The sequence below is a fragment of the Pseudophryne corroboree genome, chromosome 7 (assembly GCF_028390025.1).
Source record: "Pseudophryne corroboree isolate aPseCor3 chromosome 7, aPseCor3.hap2, whole genome shotgun sequence".
Lineage (NCBI taxonomy): Eukaryota > Metazoa > Chordata > Amphibia > Anura > Myobatrachidae > Pseudophryne > Pseudophryne corroboree.
The window spans coordinates 430283616-430304376 of NC_086450.1; the positions used below are offsets into that span (position 1 = coordinate 430283616).

The window sequence follows — 20761 nt, forward strand, 5'->3', positions numbered from 1 at the left end:
GATATAGGAGGCGGCGCTGTGCATTCTGGGAACAGTCAAAGCTTTGAGCCTGCTGGTGCCTCGGATCAAGATCCTACTCTACACCCCATTGTCCAGACTTGTGGAGCCCAGTGTACCTCGCAGAGAGTTTTAACAAGGGTAAGTTCTTACCATAAAACTCGTTTTTAGTTATACATATACATTTAAAGAATCATTTATAACAATTTAAAAAAGCCGCACACACATTTGAATTGTTGCGATGCCGCACTTGGGAAGTAATATCGTCCATCTCGTGTAATATACAGTGTTAAGCGTCCAGTATGTGTGTGAGAACTGTATAGATGTGATTGTAACCTGTAGAGCTGCAGTTTAATTGAGTCATCTGTGAAAAACTGTTCTGTATGAGCAAATCTAAATGCCATGAAATGTATTTGGTGCATTGTTACTCCTCCAGTATTTTGCTGTTTGGAAATAGCATAATTTACAGCATATTAATTACCCTCTCATGCTGTCCTTGCGGTTTTTATGCTGTGCCCAGACCCCCATCCCTGCAGTGATTCCCAGACCCCCATCCCTGCAGTGATTCCCAGACCCCCATCCCCGCAGTGATTCCCAGACCCCCATCCCCGCAGTGATTCCCAGACCCCCATCCCCGCAGTGTTTCCCAGTTTCCCTATGCGCGCTCCCAAGGGGTCGATATCGGAAGAAATCAGGATTTTGGTACTTACCGATAAATCCCTTTCTCCGATTCCACAGGGGCCACTGGAGTGCAGATACAATGGGGATATAGTAGGCAGTAACTGGGAGCTGGCACTTTAAATTTATAACCATGTGACTAGCTCCTCCCCTACTGTCGTCCTCTGCTCAAAGTAGAATGTAGGCGACCTCTCAGCACCGCAACTTGACTGAAGAGGGAGAGAGAGAGGAACTGGTCCCGAGGAAGGAAAAATCCTCTGACTGACCGAGTAGAGAACCATCCCTAAACACAGAAAAAACAGTACGAGGAGCATAAATAGGACCCATGTCGAATCAGAAGATCCTGGATCCTCCGGATATTCAGAAGCAACCTAATCTGCAGAATGGGGTTTCCCGCAGTAGATTGTCCAGGTAGGGAAACAACCGTCACTCCCTGCCCTTGAAGTAGGGCCATCCTGTGACCTTTAGGAACACGGTGGGAGCGGAAGAGAGACCGAATGGAAAGGTCTGACAGCGGAAATGGGTATCATGTACTACGAATCGGAGAAAAGCCCGATGAGGCAGTCCAATGGAAACCAGTAAACAGGCATCTCTGATGACTAAGGTCGCGCAAAACCCCTTTTTTCTTCAAACTAGCAATCACAGACTGAAAGGATTGTAAGTTCAGAATAGGCCTGGCCGAGCCATCTGGTTTCGGCACGGGGAATAAACAAAGGCCTGAGAAAATGCCCCGATTCCAATTATGTGCGGAAACCGGGAACCGCACCCTTGCGGTTAGAAGGATCTGGAACGCCGCCTGCAGTACACCCGTGAGGCGGTTAGACTCCAAAATCGAGTATGTAACCGCCCGTGATGCGAAACCTAACCCAAGCATACCCAGACCTCCCAGAAAAACCACACACATGCGCCCACCCTGGGATCTCCCAGGTGGGAGGGAGGCCTGACCTGCGGTGGGTGTGTTGGAGGACCTACAATCAGACTGGTTCGAGGATGCTGAACCTCTGTCTTACTGTGAGATCCCTTGGTGACAGAGATACCGCCCCTGTCATGGACTCGAAACCTGGAAAGGGCACGGAAAGATTTAAAGGAAAGACCGGTATAGGTCCGTCTTGGAACTGGAGCAGCAGTAGGGGAAAGAAGAAAAAAAAATAGGATTTTAATACCTACCGGTAAATCCTTTTCTCTTAGTCCGTATAGGACGCTGGCCTGAGAAACCCAGGCAGGAAGATCCTTCCTGACCAGGCCCATAATGGACCTGCTGCTCTTAGGATTCAATATCCGCTCGTCACTGTCGCATCCCCCAAAGGTCGTCGGGTTAAGACCGCCCAAGCGGAAATTCAGGCTCAGAGTATACAGACATCCTTGGAGACCTCAAAGGAATATAAAGCAGAATCGTGACTCTGATCTGCCCAAGGAATCAGTTGATCCTGATGCAAACCATCCGGTAACCTAGAGGACAACTGTTCCACAACCTACCTGCTCCGGACAAGGTAGAACCCCTGCTGCCGTATATTTCTCTCAGATGGCTCCCTCAGCAAGGTTGCCCCAGGAAACGGCAGCTTCTTGGACCGGCGATACATCGAGGGATATACCCTTGGAGAGGTCTGATATCGTTTCCTGCTATCTGCGGGGAAAGGATAGGAAAACAAACATTGTTTAATACCTGAAATTGTGCATTCGGATGTCTCCAGGCCGCCGAACGGAGCATATCCAGCTCATCCGAAACTGGACAAGTCGTTATTATTTCTTCATTGGCGCCGAACTCCAAGGTACGTGAAGTGTCCGACTCCTTTACCTGCAGTACCAGATGAACTGTTGTAAAATGCTCCTCGATATCCTGAGATACTGGTTCAGCCTCCACCGAACACAGACCTCAGAATCCTGGACATCTCTCCCCTCCTCTAAGAGAGGCCTTTCATCCGCAAAGTCGTGTAACATGGAGGTTAGCAAGCTCCCTTTAGAAACCTGGAGATGAGAAATTACGTACAAGGTCTCTGGTTAACCGTGACCTTACCTGCATAATCTGAGCTGTTCAAACAGGAGCGTCCTGCAGCTGCGGTGAGGGCTAAGCAGATGGCTCCACCACACAATGCCCACCTAACAGGGATTTCTCAGACTGTCCCAGGTGATACGAATGAAAGGAGAAAAGGTGGGTTAAAGAAGCGTAGCCCTATGTAATGTCTGCACTATAACGTGCAGTGACAGATACGTTTCAAATAAACATTCTGAAGCAGCGGAGACTTGAACCGGTAGCTCTGCGCTGCGGGACAGGAATCTTAGCCACTAGGCTATAGGAGCTTAAAAGTAGGTTTTTGTTGGGATTCAAACCCTGGTCTCCCTGTTCAGATGTCCCCGCTACTAGCGTACTGAGCCACAGCGCTATTTGTCTGGTGCGACACACATTCCCCAAATTACAAACAGCATTATTATTAATTGAAACAAAGGAATAATAAAGGGAAGGCAACACCCGCCCTGTATGTAGTGTACTGCTAATTAGGAAGAAAAAGGTGCAATACATGTTTCTCGGTGGCTCCGCTGGTTTCCCAAAATGGCGGCCAGCCTGCGAGAAAAGCCGGGGGGGGGAAAGTTATGTGGCAAGGCGGAGCTATGTGGAAATGTGAACCCAGGTCTGTTATAATAAAACATTGCCACTATATATGGTATTGTAACAGTATATAGATATACCTATATAGAGATATATAGATAGATATAGATATATAGAGAGAGAGATATATAGAGATAGATATATATATATATATATATATATATATATAAATAAATGAACCTAATTGGGTAGAGGGCGAGATGTGAACCTGGGTTCCTATGCGTAATATGCTTTGCTATTACCCCACTAAGCTATAAAAGCTCTTTATAAAGATGATGCATACTGGAAGCATTAATGAGCCCCTGATATAGAGCAGGCTCCTATCTATAGAACTATGTGATGTCGTGGCTGGGGAGCCCGCTGAGCAAAGCGGGATTAAGCTCCTCCCCCTCCCAATTCAAACGTTAACGTAGCGGTGAGCTCCCTGCCTCTCCCTCCAGCAATGTGTGCAGTGGCCGGGGAGCGCTAAGCCCGCTGTACAGAGCGGGAGCCTTCACACGGAGCGGAGAGCGCCCCGTATCCCCCTCCGGCACTGCGTGCTGCGGCCAGGGGCGCGGGGAGCGCTCGCTGTACAGAGCGGGAGATAGCTCCCCCCCCCCCCCCCCCGCTATGGCGCTAAATTGAAACTAACCCGCTTCAGTTCCACGAAGCGGTGAGCGCCCTGTATCCCCCGCCGGCAATGGGTGCCGCAGCCGGGGAGCGATGAGCCCGCTGTACAGAGCGCACTGAAGCTCCGCCCCCCTCAATGGCGCCGATTTTAAACTAGAAAAGGCGCCTCTGTCTTAACCCTGATCCACTTCAGTAATCATACAGTGAGCACACGGAGGGAATAAATGTGTTACTTAGAGCATATTGCACCAGTAAATGCACACCAAAAGACATCAGTAATCACACAGTGTAATAGTTAAATCATACATCAATGTGGAGGGGGGGGTGTTTACTCACCACTGCTTGCAGATGATAGAGTGGCCCCGACACGTGCCGCACGCAGCGGTGTCCGGCCACTCATACTCTGCCGACGGAGCGGCCCCGACACTCGCCGCACGCAGCGGTGTCCGGCCACCGATACTCACCACTGCCGTGCTGCCGGAATCTTCTGCCGACGGAGCTGCCCCGATACGCACCGCACGCAGCGGTGTCCGGCCAGCTCCGGAGAGCTCAGTGTCTCCTTCAGCCGGGGCCCTTCCCGAGCCGCACGCAGCTGCGATGGGACCCCGCCGGCAGCTCCCGCGGTGCAGACTGGCAATGGCAGAGCTGCCAGTCTGTGAGTGTAAGAAAGAAAATAAAAATAAATCTTCAGAAGTCCCAAGAGTGAACCAGCTCCCTCGGGCACTAAAATAAGACTGGCTTGGAGGGAAGACATAGTAGGGGAGGAGCTAGTCACATGGTTATAAATTTAAAGTGCCAGCTCCCAGTTACTGCCTACTATTTCCCCATTGTATCTGCACTCCAGTGGCCCCTAGTGGATGAAGGAGAAAAAATAGACACTGCAGGCAAGGCAATTTTGACTAGAAAGTGTACAATCGATTACATATAGTCAAAATTGCAAGTACAGATAGTCAAAATCGGTGGTTCTGGGCTCCGGGGAGTTCAAGGGAAATCGCAAAGTCAAAATCGCCACTTAGTAAATATCTCACCGTGTGTATGCACCTTGAGAGAGGTGGTCTTGGCGATTTGAAGCTGGACACCAGCTGGTTTCAGTGGATCGGGGTGAGGGTGGATATTCACCAACAGTGGAAAGAGCAAGAAGCTGGAATACCGCTTAAATGTTGGAGAACAATGACAGTATGCTAATATAGAGCTTAAAAAAAGTGTGTATGCATATAAAAGTATATATGTGCGTGCATTTATTTATTATAAATATAGATTTTAGCAAAGGTACTTGTCTGCTGCTCTGCCCCAATCTCCCGCTCCGACCTAGCTCCTGCCACAGGTGCATACAGACCCTTACCGGGTTCTCCTCCTATCCGGCTAAAGTCTATCCTGTTGCTCGCACAGTAAGAGCTGTTGGAGCGGTCGGATAGCTCTCTCAGTGCACATGCATGTTGGAGAATGTCTGTACTCTATATGGTTGCCGTTAATGTAATATATAATAATAATTTGGTGCTAATTTGAAAAAATATTGAGGCAAAATACATGTGGTGTGAAACACCAGTAGAAGTTACATGGTCTATAGTTAATCACAGTTCCATTTCAGTATCTGTCTTTCTTTTCCTTGCATAAAGCTCCCTGTATAAACATGGCATGCTTCCATGTGGCTGGATTGCTTCCTGTACAGGATGTGTTTGATTGTCTGACATCTGTCCCTCCAGGTGAATACACAGCTGTACAGTATGAAAGAGAAGCAGCAGCTGGCAGACCTGATTAACACCATGCTGGCCTATAACCTGACGTACCACCAGGAACGCACCATGGACGGGCAGTATGTCTACAAGCTGGATCCGTGAGTAGGATCGCCCGCCGTTAAGGGGTTGTTCATGGCTCCTTCCAATAAATGCATGTTTCATGTACACATTAATGTATCTGGTGTGTGTCGCAGGAGATCTCAGGAATGTTCTGAACTAATGACACATAGGGGGAGATTCAAATGTTTGAAAAGTCAGTTGGGAGTCTGTATTTTCCTATCTAATAGACAGGAATAAACAGACACCCAACCGACTTTTCAAACATTTGAATCTCCCCCATTGGGTGGTATTAAATTCTTTTCACCCCCTTCCACACCAGTTCTGTTTCTGCTGACGGGTGCCATATAATCATTTAAGCTCGCTACCCCCGGGATAGCGAGGGCACCCAACCCTTTACGCAGCTAATTACTATGAGCACGATATGCGCAATAGCGGGGATCACTTGAGAAAGGAGATTAGGCGTGATATTTCATTTGAGTACCACCCACTGTGTGTAGAGCTCACAAACAGGACGCATGGTGGTTTTGTCTCCTTCATTCTTCAGCTTGTTCCTTTTTTAAATCTGTCTGGGGCTACACTGTTACTATTCTACTGTGCAATAGCGCGCAATGTTTGGTGTGGGCTGATATCTAGGGAACACTAAGGGGAGGGGGGGGTATGTAATAGACTGGCTTTTGAAATGTCTTGAAATAAAGCAACCACTAGTTCCTTCATGTCGGAATGGATTACATAACCCCCTAGCACGAATTGTTGGACAGTGTGACCATTATATAGTGTGTATTATAGAGAGCTACGCGTCGTGGTCTGTGGTAGGATCTAATCGCCAGCCAAAACAGCAGTGGCAGCGAGTGTCCTGTGGAGCTGTGATGATGATATCACAGATGAGCAGTGTCATTTCCACTGGCAAAATTGGAACTGGAAACTAAAAGGAAAGGAAAGGAAAAAAAAAAAATCCCAGAACTCCATACCATTGCATGTAGTGAAAGTTGAAGGGCATGTATAAACAGTGGTACTCCCATGTTATAAGAGGCTTATATGGTTTTCTTTTTCTTTTTTTTGTATGAGCTTTTTGGCCAAACCATCCCTTCCCACCTACCACAATAAAAGGATAAGTTAACCAACATTATTTACAATTGCAAAGATAACAGACCACTAGGCGGCGCTGTTTCCTTCAGTCTGTATTGCTCTCTTGGAAAGCAGGCAGCATGACAGTTGTTGCTTATTTGCAGAAGTACTCATGATGGAGACATCCCAGGTATTGGTGTAGAATTGGCAATATCAATAGGACAACACCACATATATTGAGATATACAGTAAATAAACCTACCTATAACCAGGGTACGTTTTCACCTTAAGCTGCCACTAAACGGAAGTTGATCTTGGAGTGTTATAAAAACATCTATAAAGCTGGCCTAGGTTAATCGGATATCGCCGAAATTTAAAAAGACTGGTACCTCTAGCCCCTGTGAAGGACTATACAAACCTTCCTATGTCACCACCATAATCCCTGCAATTATTGGCCGCTGATGATCTGTTCTCATCCAAGAGCTTCTATGATCCCGGAGGCACCCAGCTAAAGTAAAACATGGCTGGGGTTAGGTTTGCAAAGCCGGCTTTTTAGTGGGTGTTCCTGGAAACTTTAAGGCAGGAATATTATGTGCAGAGCTGGGGGGGTGTTTTGCACTTAATATTATTGACGCGCTAAACTTCCAGATCTGACCCGCCAAATAAATATATCCCCTGGTGTCTGTCTGATCACTTATTGGTCTGTCCATTTGTATGGAAAGGGATCACGTTCTATGCGCTATACATGCTGCAGCCCTCCGCTGGTAACCCAGGAACATCCGAGCTGATGGTATTCTGTGCTAAGAGATGCTTTACCAGTACAATAGGCAATAAAGTGTGTGTGTGGGGGGGGGGGGTTGTGCTATAAGTAGAGAAGAGAACTCGAGGTGATGTATAAGTGTAATATGCAGTGAGGGTGCTGTGTTCCCAAGTCTTCCTAACGCTTTCACACTGAGCCTCTGACCCGGGATATTGCCGAGGCTGCCCGGTTCCTAGCTCGGTGTGAAAGGGACTATACGGGTCTGGGGAGCAGGATTGAACCCGGGATAACCTGGCTAGTCTACAGTATGATAGCTCAACCTGGATCATGCTAAAAGTATGGAGAGATCCAGATCACTGGTGCTTGGAGATGTCTTCACAAAGTGCTGTGAAAGGGATATTACTCCCCCATTCTCATACAGACCTGGGTATGTCCATTGAATTATCAGTAGTGGAAAACGGTCAAACATCGTAACTCCCACCTTGGTATAGGGGAACTTGTCTACATGTATTTGTACAGATGTGTCCTCTTACATCTTTTCTCCGTACGCTACAAGTCTCATTACACACAACGCATCCGTGCTGTGTGACTTTGTAGCGGTGAACGTCTTTTTTTTTTTTTTTTTTTTTGCGTTTTTTTCTGTGAAAATGCGTCTTAGAGGCAAAGTAATGTAATAGGATACACAAGCAGCTTCTGCTGAGTAAAATGATATGCAGCATGCCTATATTCTGTGTGACTGCTGTTTAGGGCTGTTTAGTGTGACTGCAGCAAGGATGGAAGAGGATACATCTGTAGTTGTTATAAGGCTATTTCATACTGGTTCAACATGCATTGTAAAAGGGGAGTACTCACGGAGCGATAATCTAAGCAATCTGACTAGATTGCTCAGATTTTAAACTTGATCGCTCCGTGTGTACCCCCTACAGCGATAGCGATGCGCAGCCGCTGGGTGAATGAGCCCCCCCGTCTCCCCCCGCACGCTCAGACACATTGCGCTGTGCTGAGTGGGGGGAGAGATGCTCAGCACACATCTCTCCCGCATCGGCCCGTGAATACAGGCCTTAAGTATGGTGATAACCGGAGGTATTTGAGATTAAAAGGATAATTCCTGCCAAAGGTAAAAATGTAGTGTTGGGAGAATGAAGCAGATAAAGTATGTTTAACAACTCCCCCTCCCTCCCACAAAAAAACCTGTATACAGCGGGCACCACGCCTCCTCAAACAGATGTGAGCAGGAAATTCCTGCTAGAGGGGCTGTTAAAGCCACACCTCCTCAAAATGCTCCTTCATCTGAAATGGGAGTCTTGAGGCCCAGGCATCACCCACTGCACTAACAATACGATAATAGTCTGGAAGTGCGGGATGGGTGATCGCCTTCTGTGCACTGTTGGATGTGTGGGATTTTATCATTTATTCCCTTGCCCACTTTTACCAGGAACTAAGAGAACAGGATGAAGGGGCCTGGCTTCGCCCACCTGGGCACAGACGGGCCCCAGTTTAGCAGGGAAAGCATGCAGAATTAGTGATTGTCCGGATATTACCATCTCTCTCCCGCCCCAACACAGCCTGAGGTAGCGCAGAGAGCCGTTATCAATCTCCTGCCTGTTACATAATCTCCCAGGGTGATATCTCCTGACGACCGGATTATACAGCAGCGCTTTCTGTCTCACTTATCAGCTTGTGCTGTGCGGTGAGTGTAATACCCACTCGTAGGAAAGCAGATGGTAGGACTTCACTATAACAGATACTTTCTTCTTCCCTTTTTAACCATTGCATTACCCCTCTGCGGCGTTTCACATGTTGCTGCAAGTGCAGGCTGTGACGGAAAGGAGCCAGTGGGGCTGTTTGTGAAGGAAATCACTTTAACATGGAGTATTGGTAAGCAGCTATTTAAAAGTTGAAATAAAGCATCATCCTGGAATACAATATTACTTATGATATAAATATTGACAGTGTAGTTACCTAATATAATAAAATATCACTGCAGCATGTATTTTCTAAGCAGACTCAAACTGCAAGGGATGAGTGTAGTTGGCATTACTGCCTCACAGCGCTGAGGTCATGGGTACGATTCCCACCATGGCTCTAACTGTGTGGAGTTTGTATATACTCCCTGTACTTGTGTGGGTTTCCTCCGGGTTCTCCGGTTTCCACCCACAATCCAAAAATATACTTGTAAGTTAATTGTCTCCCAACAAAAAGTAACACTAGCGTGAATGTAAATGTGATAGGGAATATAGATTGTAAGCTCCACTGGCGCAGGGACTGATGTGAATGGGCAAATAGTCTCTGTACAGCGCTGCGGAATGTGTGTGCGCTATATAAATAACTGGTAATAAATAATAAAGTTAGTATGAAACATGTTATACACTCAGTCAGTCTGCTTTCATTCATCTTACCAGAGCATGACCAGTGGTTGTCAATGCCCCCACACGATCTTTACAGTCATATGAATTGGGTGTTGGGAGTGGGTTTCCTTTCACAGTCCAATGATGCACTGCTAGGGTTAGTACAGGCCTGGCCAACCTGTGGCTCTCCAGCTGTTTTAAAACTACAGGTCCCATCATGCCTTGCCACAGTTTTGCTATTACGGAATGCTAAAACTGTGACAGGGCATGCTGGGACGTGTAGTTTGACAACATCTGGAAAGCCACAGGTTGGTCAGGCCTGGGTTAGTAGCTTTTGACAGACGTGACCTCAGTGTGTGTTAGAGACAATAGACTGTGACCCTCTGGGAGAAGGGAAAGTGTTGAGTGATGCTGTATGTAAGGTATATTGATGCAATTTACTAAAAATTTTAACATTTGGGTAAATGGGTTACAGAAAGTATGAAGCAAAATAGATTCTCCAAGGGAGGAGCTATGGAACCAATGTCCTCTCCCTCACATTCCCTTAGATCAGCCTCTGACCTGCACCTCTGCTCCTATGTGGTACCCAACTCACACTCCTGCTTACAAGTCTCCAATGCCACTACACATCTACAAGGTTCCCCCACCACACACACATCTATCCCAGCCTGAGCCACGCTGTATATATCGCTCTATAGCTATATCTTTATCACGCATCCATGTAACGCTAGTATTGAGCACACCTCTCCAGTGCCAGCTCCCACATTTCTCATCCCTGATTTGCAGAAACGTTGAGGACGTTTGCCGTTTTCCAGATCTCCCGGCTCGCAAGCCGCTCACTTACCAGGCCAAGCAACTCATCTCCCGTGAGATTGAGCTAGAGAAGATGAGGAGGTCGGAGGCCTTTCAGCAGGCGCGGAACGTCGGAAGGGTAAGACTGAGGTCATCCTTGGCGAGGCCTTCTTGTAATCAACTATATCATTTATATTCACCTGTCATAGGCACTAATGTGCCACTTACATTAATACGTTACCTCTTACCTGGTATATATAATATTATGTGTTTATGTATAGTGTAATTTGAACCACAAGCCGCCTTCTCTTTTCTAATCAATAAAAGCACTGATATTGCTAATAGGCAAAACAAACTTATTTTCTGTTATCAGTAGTTGTAAGTGGTCTGGAGTAATGAAGTTTTAGGTGTTTTCCTTTCTGCTGGGGAAGAGCCACTTCAGGTGCCCCTAGTGGTAATTCGTTGAATAGTAAATTTAACATCCAGTGGGGAAAAAAAAAATCTAAAATGTCAGTGACGTCAACGACTCTAAAAATATATATCTTCATTACATGAGATGCGTTGTGTTTGGAATACTGGAGGATTAAAGCCTTAGCTGCCCTGCAGCAATCATTATCCTTATGAGTACCCCTGAGTAATAGCGTACAGTCTCACAGGCCTCGGAGTTTAGTAACACGCCGGTCTCAGAGGACTTGTCTGTTTGCCTCTGGTCTCTGGGATACAGTGTAAACAGGAGTTAATAGCTGTTGTCTGCATAAAACCTGGAGATGTAGTAAAGGATGATGAAATAGCAGGATGAGTTAAGAGATCTCTTGAAACGGAATCATTTTGAAAAATCTTTTTATCGTTTTATTCTGCGCTTTATGGGTGATTTAGTTTGTGCATTAAATACTAGTAACACAGCAGGTATTTCATGTCTGATACAAGAGCTCGGTTTGTTCACATTGCCCAACTTGTACCCAACAAAATATGTCTTTAAACCATATCTATAAGAATCGTTTTGCATAATCACGTTTGTACGGCCCCAGGAAGCCTATCTGGGTTTGGATGAAATTTTGCATATGATTTTTATTCTGATTTACTAGATAACTGTTGGTCATGTGAAATAATCAAATAGACAGGCTTCCTTTTTTTTCTTTCTTTTGTTTTGTTTGTTCCTTTGTATGATAACAATGCAGTGCGTCTCCAAATTGTGTAACGGCTGCAAAAAGCAGAAACGGAGACTCTGCTCAGGTGCCTGGTTGCCCGTTTAAGGCTACAGAAGCGTTGCACAGACATAAAACTTGCCCCTTTTTTTTAGAGGGATCTGAGAGCGGAGATAAAAGGAGCTTATGTTGAGTGGTGCATACGCTTTATTGTGTCAACAGAATTAAGGGGACGACGCAGTGCGACACGATAAGTTTGTTGTGTGAACAGATCTTGTGTTTAGCACTGCAATCGCCCCATAATTCGGGGGGGATTTTCCCAGGCATATGCCTGACTCTTAGGAGCCCGTGATGAAGATGAGAGAGAGTGCAACGCTATGAGAAAGCGGAGCCAAGAACATACATTAGGGAGCGTGGCATTACGCGTGTGTACGTCACTTGGGGGAGACAGTCCTCCTGAGTGATCCCATAGGGGGGAATTCAAATCTTATTGCACACCCCTATCTCCTATCTAAAGTGACGGGCGATATTCAAATGGCCCCGTTATCGTGCTGATTGCGCCCATTACAGTCGAGTTTAGGCGTGCAAAGCACCTAAACCTAACTAAATGAATAGGCGCAATTGTGAAAAGACCCGTTTGGGCGCCCAAACGGGTATCTCTACGCCCATTTCAGCTCGCTACCCCCGGTAGTAGCGAGCTGAAATTAACTTGTTGCGCCCGTCGGCAGTAACATTAGAATACTGCCGGTGGGCGCAATCACGGCCGGGAGGGGGGCAGAACATTTGAATCCAGCCCTTAGGGTTGAATGCTGCAACCATTTAAACTGTTGTGTTGGACCATGCAAGGCTGCTGATACTACTGGAGGGAGCAGGCAGTAAGAAAATAGGGATAAAAGACTTGGGCTGTCATAGGGCTGTGGCAGCACTTTCATATACTCAGATCCCAGCACGCGACTCTAATTTGCTGCTTTAGACTCCGCATGTAGCATATATCGGTAACATACATCACAGCTCAGTAGCTATTATGTATCAGTTGAAGTCGGTTTGTTTGATCCCAGCAGGATGGAAATCTGAATAGTGGATCTGTTCTTACAGCACAATTCTTCTGGCTTTCCTCTTTCCCGTTCTGGGAGGATTAACTGTAATACTGCGCTAATAGGCAGCACTGTGAATCCTCATGTAGAAGTGGATCTATCCTGTGATAAGTGGCCGCTTTACTGAGACATTGTGGATCATTTTGTCCTTATTATTTGAGGAAAGTGAGTTTATGTCTAGAATTTTCAGCCGGCAAGATACAGTATATCACTTCTAATTCCTTTTAAGTGGGTTTCCATTGGCGTAGATATATATAGTCTGTATTAAAAAAATATTTGAAGGTGAATTATAGAAGTACATTTAGAGGGTTTCTGTTATCAGCGATACATCATTGCCTGTAATAAACCCAGCCTCAGAATAAACTCTTATGTCTGTGCCTGTGTAACCATTTTTAGAAATGTTATTTCACAATTTCCTTACTAAAGGAAAAACTTAAATTTTAGGAATGTAATAAAGATATCCTGTTTAATATCAGCCAATCCATTATTCTTGTAATAATAAATGCTCTGAATAGAATACATGTTATTTCTTATTGTGATACCTTGTCTGGTGCATAGAGCCTGGGCTCTATATGGTGACCCTCACAGCCTCTCCTGGGCTCTATATGGTGACCCTCACAGCCTCTCCTGGGCTCTATATGGTGACCCTCACAGCCTCTCCTGGGCTCTATATGGTGACCCTCACAGCCTCTCCTGGGCTCTATATGGTGACCCTCACAGCCTCTCCTGGGCTCTATATGGTGACCCTCACAGCCTCTCCTGGGCTCTATATGGTGACCCTCACAGCCTCTCTCAGGCCTCCTTTTGGTATTCATCTCCATTTCTACTCATTCTACTTAGGCTTTCGCTTCCACCCTCTGAGCGGCTTTGGGATATCCCAGTCTGTGTTCCTCTACTACAGACAGAGAAAAGGATTCTACTCTCTGATGCTGTAGGGAGACACAAAGCAGCCCATCCTGGAATGCCTGGATCTGCACTGTCCAGCTGCTCCTCTTCCATGTCTAGTTTACCATTATCCAAGCATGGAGAGGACAGGAGAGCTATAAGGGATCCAGTACCCGGCCTCCTTGAGGATGTAGTATAAGCTATTGGCTGTCCCACTATAGCATCAGAGGAATGAGTTTAACGATAAAGAACAAAATCTTTTTATTTATTTATCATTTTTGTAATCGCTACTTTGGAAAACAAAGTTGTGGCACCATCTTTGCATTTTTTTATTTTCCGGTACTCCCCAACACCAATTGTTCCCCACAAATATTTTCTTCAGAATCTGTAACGTCATGCTAGTTGGTGATGTGTATACACAAACGCAGATATGATGAAAGCAGTAGGTGTTTCTTGAGTTTGGTCAAAGCACACCTAAAGAAAAAAACATGTATTTTGTCAGACAAGGGGTGTGAGTCGGGTGCCCTGACCACCTCCCAATTGTGTCCGTTAACAGGATGCTAATAACAAACTGGGAGATGTCGCCAAGGATAACAGTGCAGCAAAGCCCACCTCCAAACCTGGGACCTTAAACCATGAGCAACGCCTAGAGCATATTGTGAAGAAGACGACATTTGAGGAGAAGGTAGGACTAGTATATCACACTTTTCTCGGTTATACCCTGTGGCAGGAAGGATACATGGAAATTATATACAGTAGCCACCTTTTACTGCTAAGTATATACCTTTCGGAATAAAATTTGAAGATCAGAAAATTAATAATTTAAAAACTGTAGATTGGTAATTCTATTTTCATGCTCCGGAAGCCATAGGGGACACTGCTACAGAACGGTCTAAGGGTGATCTGTATTTAAGCTATAGCAGAGATCCAGTTAATAATACTACTATGCAGAGATAAGACCTCAGAACTCCATATGTAGCCTGAGTCCCCCACTCTCCTTATACAGAGGTTTCCTATATGAGTGAGTAGTAGTTGACCTAATAACTTTCCTAGTGGTTTGCAAACTCGATTGTGTGGGATAATTCTAGTGATGGAGAATAGAAAGCTTGGCGCTGAGACATTACCAGAGTAGTCTGTTGTACTCCGTAGGTCCCGATAACTGTGCGTTGTCCACTTTGTTACCGCATACGGTTATTTAACATTTGTTTTATTGAGAAACCTTATTGTGCTTTTCTGTTCGGCATTCACCTCATAGTACTGTTTTGATTTGTGACCTATAAAACTATACGCCGCTTTCCATAAATAACCCTTATATCCACCTAGTCTCCCAACAAAGGAAAGCTACACATAAACAGGTTCACATCTAAGAAAACAGTCAGATTTTAGAGTGCACATAAATAAATAAAACAATGTTTAATGTACATGTCCTTTAATTGTTTTTCTTTTATAGCCTGAAAAGGATTTCTTTGGACGCCAGATAGTCAAGAAAGAGGTTTCTACGCTTACAGGCAAGTTAGATCTGTGTTCTATGCACGTATGATTTATCCCGCTGTGCTTGGAAAACGGGAACGCCACTGTCACTCTACCCCTCTAGTACGCTACACTACAGTCCAGAGACACTTTTGTGGTGAGGACTTCATGGAGTATGAGTTTACCGTACCAGAGGGCTCCTTATTGATGTCAGACATGGCACAGCCTTGTGCTGCATTCATAGATGGCAGAGGCCTCTCTCATGTATAGGTGTTGGTATCAAGGAGAGTTCCTGCTCAGATCCTGCCAACATGGCACACATTGAAAGTAGCAGATATATGCTCTAGGATAGCAAGAGGTTCTCCTTCCTGATTCTGCAAATTGCAATTGTTTAAAGGGAACGGCCTTCGTGGCTCCTGTAGAACTGCTGGGGCCTGGGGGAGGAGCTGCTACCTCTCTGCGCACACATACCCATGGCAGGCTACCCTGATAGGCTTGCCTCAAACACTGCTCTGAGCTGTGTGTCTCCCTTGCATTATGCACTGCAGCATGCTCATAACTGTGGGACTAATTCAGACCTGATCGCAGCAGCAAAATTGTTCTCTAATGGGCAAAACCATGTGCACTGCAGGGGGGGCGCATATACAACATATGTAGAGAGGGTTAGATTTGGGTGGGGTGTGTTTAAACTGAAATCTAAATTGCAGTGTAAAAATAAAGCAGCCAGTATTTACCCTGCACAGAACCAAAATTACCCACCCAAAGGCTACATTTCTCTGCATGTTATATCTGCTCCTCCCCCTTGCAGTGCACATGGTTTTGTCCATTAGAGAACAATTTTGCTGCTGCGGTCAGGTCTGAATTAGGCCCTGTGTCTCTTTTGCCGTATACTATCAGTTTGTCATTGTGCATTGCAGATCTTTTCTAGGTGTGACTGTGGGAGTATATACAGGGTTAGGACCAGATTGGGGCTATGTCCCATTGCAATTTTTTTAATGGACAAACAGGTGCGGACTCTTTGGCATAGTGGAGAGAGCTTCAATGGGGCCCGAGCGGGATCCTTACTGGTTTTTCCAAACAATACCAAGATGCCAGGGGAGAATAGAGCAAGAGCCTGAGATGCAGTGCTAGATATTCCAGCAATAAACGCTGATCTCATCCAGGGAGCAGAAAGGTAGGAGTGTTTCATATCCGTCATAGACACGTTCATCCAGGGGAATGGCCCCTTCTTAGGGAAGTCTTTTTGCAGATTGTGGATAGGTTGGGGGTGAGCCAAATGAATACCCAGGGCATCTTGGTTGATCCTCCAAGGGTGAACACTTCGGCTCCAGAACAAGAGTCCACAGCATCTCGTGTAGACACTGTGTGCCAGATTCAGACTTAGGTGCAAAGCAGAGAAATTAGTATTTTGCTTTTGGAATAAACCGTGCTGCAATGCAAGGGAAGTTTGAATGCAAGGAAAATACTGTCTGCTTATGCACGTAGCACACACACACTGGGAATGTATGGAAGTAGTTCATGCCTCACTCCTGAAAAGGTGGTCTGCAGGATCCGGTGCGACAGAGCCTACACCCTTAAGAGCTGAGTTTAGACACCCTCTTACAGACATGCCTGCTAGCACAGCAGCACGCAAAGGAGGACTCCAAAAGAGGAAGTTCTCACCAATAGGAGACCTTCCAAATTCTATGGAAATTCTTGGCAGAAACAAGCCTGAGCCTAATTTGAATCACAGTATCTGCAAAGCCATAAGCTCAAAAAACCAAGGCTGACCAGACGTTGTGAAAGCCAGTTGATGGAAGCAGTGGTAGGAAGGGGACGCTGACGTAAGAACTCGCGTTACAGAGGTGTCCTCCAAAGCTGTGCCCTCTGCCGTGCTGAGAATATCCATGTGCTATGACCTTCTGGACCAAGCCGTTACTACTACAAACCATTGATTGGTTTTGCTTTTTCCCCACCTATCAATAGGAGAGAACATGCAGTAACAAGCAACCAACATACAGGGCTCGATTCAGTGTTAGGAGCAAATAAATAATAAGAGCAATTTGCACCCATAGCTTCTGGGATTTCAGCTGTTGGATTCAGTCAAATCTAGGGTACTTGCTTGAAGGACTGCTTCCTTTTGTCTGTCCACTGCTTGAAGTTTAGAGCTGGGGACTTCTTGATGTAGACAGTTGTATTTTTAGCCCAGATTTGTCTCCAGGTTCTTTCTGACTCAGACAGGGTGCTTCCAGCCATGGACCAAGAGAGGTCTTGGAAAGTATGCTCTCCTCACTTTCTGGATGTTATTGGTTCATGAAGGACTTGTCCTTGAGGCTTGGGACTTGCACAGGCCGGGGACCTGTTGGTCTTTATACAGTGTCCACATGTGGAGCTGTCCTGTATCTCCACAGAAGTAAATCATTGTGTGCATTTGTTCTTGCTTCAATTAATTATATTCCTTTGCTTCCAGAGATGGCAATTTTGGATGTGCTGTGCACCCGCCTTTAGGGACAGCCCCGGAATACTCCACTGCCGCCCAATGGATGTCGACAGTAAATAGGATATTTGTACTTGAATGAAGTCCTTTTCTCACAGTGCAATGGTTTGGTGCCTTCACCTTCCAATGGACTTTTAACAAAGTCTAACAGGACAGGCACAATGGCATATCACAATATCATTCCCACTAATACCCCACTTTGCTCCGCTGTTACTTTTTACCACCTTCAACCCAACCAGATGGTTCTGGAAAATGGCTTATAATGAGCAACTTGCAGTGCTTGCCCAATTTTTCAAGTGATAATCTTTTTTGGTTTAGTGGGCCAAATGTTTTTTTTATTTATACAATCTAAGAACAGTATGATTATGGCTTTTTTAATTACTTTTAATCCCCACACCTTGCAGCCCGTCCATCCTGTCCCCTACATAGTGATATTGTGTAGTGCATCACTACATGGCTCATTCCAGCTCTTGGTGTTGTGAAGGACACAATAGTAAGCAAGCGACTGTAGGTTTCCATTTGTTAGGTGAAATTTGGCTAACAGGAGAGATAACAAAAGTATTTTGTGGCTGACCTTATCAATCGAGACCTCGCTGGGCCAATGATGGCTGCCTCTGAATACGCCGCAAGCATCAAACATGTCAGGAAGACTGAGATGAACTTTACTTTCACCACAACTTCATAACATGGAGGATTTCTAGAAGGATACACTATCAGGAAAAGAGAGAGTACACATTGAGAACTTAAGATACAGCGCCACCTGCTGACCCTCCATTGTAGCTTCTTAATTAATACTTGCCCCATTGCTGCTGTTATACTCCACACAATCCACTATGTCTCAGAGATTGGGAACACTGCGTTGTTAGTCTCTAAATTACTTGGATGATGCTGTGTATGCATATTTTATGTTCTGCACATTAAGCTCATCTCTGAAAGTGTTTTATAGGTCTATGTAGTGCATTGTACACTTGGTGGCTGTTATATGAGGTGGGTGTGAGTGCATTTAATCACAAGTTTCCTTCTGCACAGAGTACAGTTTACAATTCCATGAATATACGGGAAAAAAAAGCTTAGATCATGCCTAGACTATGCTGTAGCTGTGGGCTGCATTGCCCATGTTAGAAGCCTTTACTATTATAGGCTGTCATTTGTAGCTTTGAATAATTAATTATTTCTTCCAGCAGCTTCCATCACTTGGGTCATTATTTTATTTATATACATGTAATTTGGCTATCACGCATGCTTGTACAATGCTCCAGCTTTTCTTTGTGCGCAGTGCTCGGTCTTTAAAAAAACATAAAGATAAAAGTTCCTACAATTAGAGTTTTCTATGTATCCCATGTCTGTCTGTGGCCTGCTTGCTGCCGAGGCAGCCATTTTGTGTTTGTGTGCTGACTCCCGACTTCATGTGGGTGAAGCCTGTCAAATCGGCTCCGATACTTCCCACATCTAAAAGTACACAGAGCGTCCGTTTCCAGTGAATTGATAGGCAGCGCTTGTGGTGTTTTAGTGACTAAAACAACACCAGTGCTGCCTGTCAATTCACTTGAAACATAAAATGGCTGCCTTGTGTATTTGTTTTGTTGGGCACTGTACAGGGACCATCTTTCTAAACTGTACGCCTCAGCGGTTGCGTAATATTACTAGGGAAGTGCTCTAGAATGGAGCGCCATCTCCCCTGCCGTCCCCCATGCAGCAAAATGGATGCTCCCTCTTACTAAACAGCACCCATGAACTTGAGCTGTTGTAGAACTACAAGTCCCAGTGATCCCTAAGGAAGTCTGGCATATCTCCATGTAAGCCAAGCCCGTGCTTCACGGGGTAGCCCACCAAAGGTGTTGAGAGTTGTCTACACTGAACTGAAGGGCCATGTCTATGATAAGGGATTTCTTTCTCAAAGTCTAGAACAACTTATTGATCGTCAATATCCGCAGTGACCGTACGAAGCTCTGTGCAGAAGGCATTTACCCGTTACTGTAAAACGTGGTGGTAAGTGCACATCAGTGTGTAACTGTGGTAAACTGCTGTCTAGATACAAGGGGGTAAATTTACTAAGATGGGAGTTCTATTTAAGATGGGATGTTGCCCACAGCAACCAATCAGAATCTACTTCTCATTTATCTAGCACCTTCAAGAAGATAATACCTGGAATCTGATTGATTGGTTGCTATGGGTAACATCCCATCTTCAACAGAACTCCCATCTTAGTAAATTTACCCCTAGGTCTGTGGTCAAGTTTTCCGGGGTGAGATTTCGCGTTGTAGTCTCTAGAACACAGTGACACCTCTTTTATATAATTTGGAAATAAAACGTTTCTGATCTGTATTTATAATAGTCACATTTGTCCCAGCAGCGAGCACAAACCAGGAGGATTCTGTGGAGAAAAAGATAGGGACAGCAGTTGGGAACAGCCACGTCTGGTTTCGCTTTAACGAAGGGGTATCGAATGCTGTGCGGAGGAATGTGTGCATTAAGGACTTGTTATGAAGATTTGGTGTAACTTAAGACTGTTACGCATCAAGGAAAGGCATGAGAACATCGTATATAGCGTCACCCAGCTGTTGCCTGGCAGGAGTGTCGCTGCCATACTGTGATGGAAGACTGGAATGTTTACCTGGACACTTTATATACACGTGGGCTGTACACAAAAGCCGCACACTCAGTACCTGTCCGCACCGGCGTAAAGTCATTTCAGGAACAGATCGCTCCCAGATGGCCTGTCTACAACCAAGAGGGTTCAGTGCAGGATACATTTTTGTAATGTTTATAATATAATAAATTGAGTTCATATAATGGGGTTATACTTTTTACCCTTTTGTCCCGTTAACTTGGGTATCTCTTCTTTCAGCGCACTCACCCCTAACAATTTGAGCACGAGGTGTTCGTTCCACCGGCTATGCCTCCTCTTACATTGCAGCTGGGCCCCTCTGAGTTATTCTTAACCATTTGTTATTAAGTTTAGGAGATAAAGATGAGTGTGCATTTATTTCCCACCCCGCACAAATGGCATCTATGCGATTTACTCAACATCACCTGCGTGG

General features: G+C 45.4%; 1 protein-coding gene across 1 annotated transcript in view; it reads left to right on the top strand.

Annotated features, from left to right (window-relative positions):
• CHTF18 (chromosome transmission fidelity factor 18) overlaps positions 1 to 20547 on the top strand; it is a 191249-nt gene extending 170702 nt beyond the window's left edge. The window contains exons 18-22 of the mRNA XM_063934863.1: positions 5593 to 5723; positions 10645 to 10789; positions 14331 to 14459; positions 15225 to 15286; positions 20078 to 20547. Coding sequence (XP_063790933.1) covers positions 5593 to 5723; positions 10645 to 10789; positions 14331 to 14459; positions 15225 to 15286; positions 20078 to 20207 — 597 coding nt within the window. The 3' untranslated portion in view covers positions 20208 to 20547. The remainder of the gene's footprint in view (positions 1 to 5592; positions 5724 to 10644; positions 10790 to 14330; positions 14460 to 15224; positions 15287 to 20077) is intronic.
• The last annotated feature ends 214 nt before the right edge of the window (positions 20548 to 20761 follow it).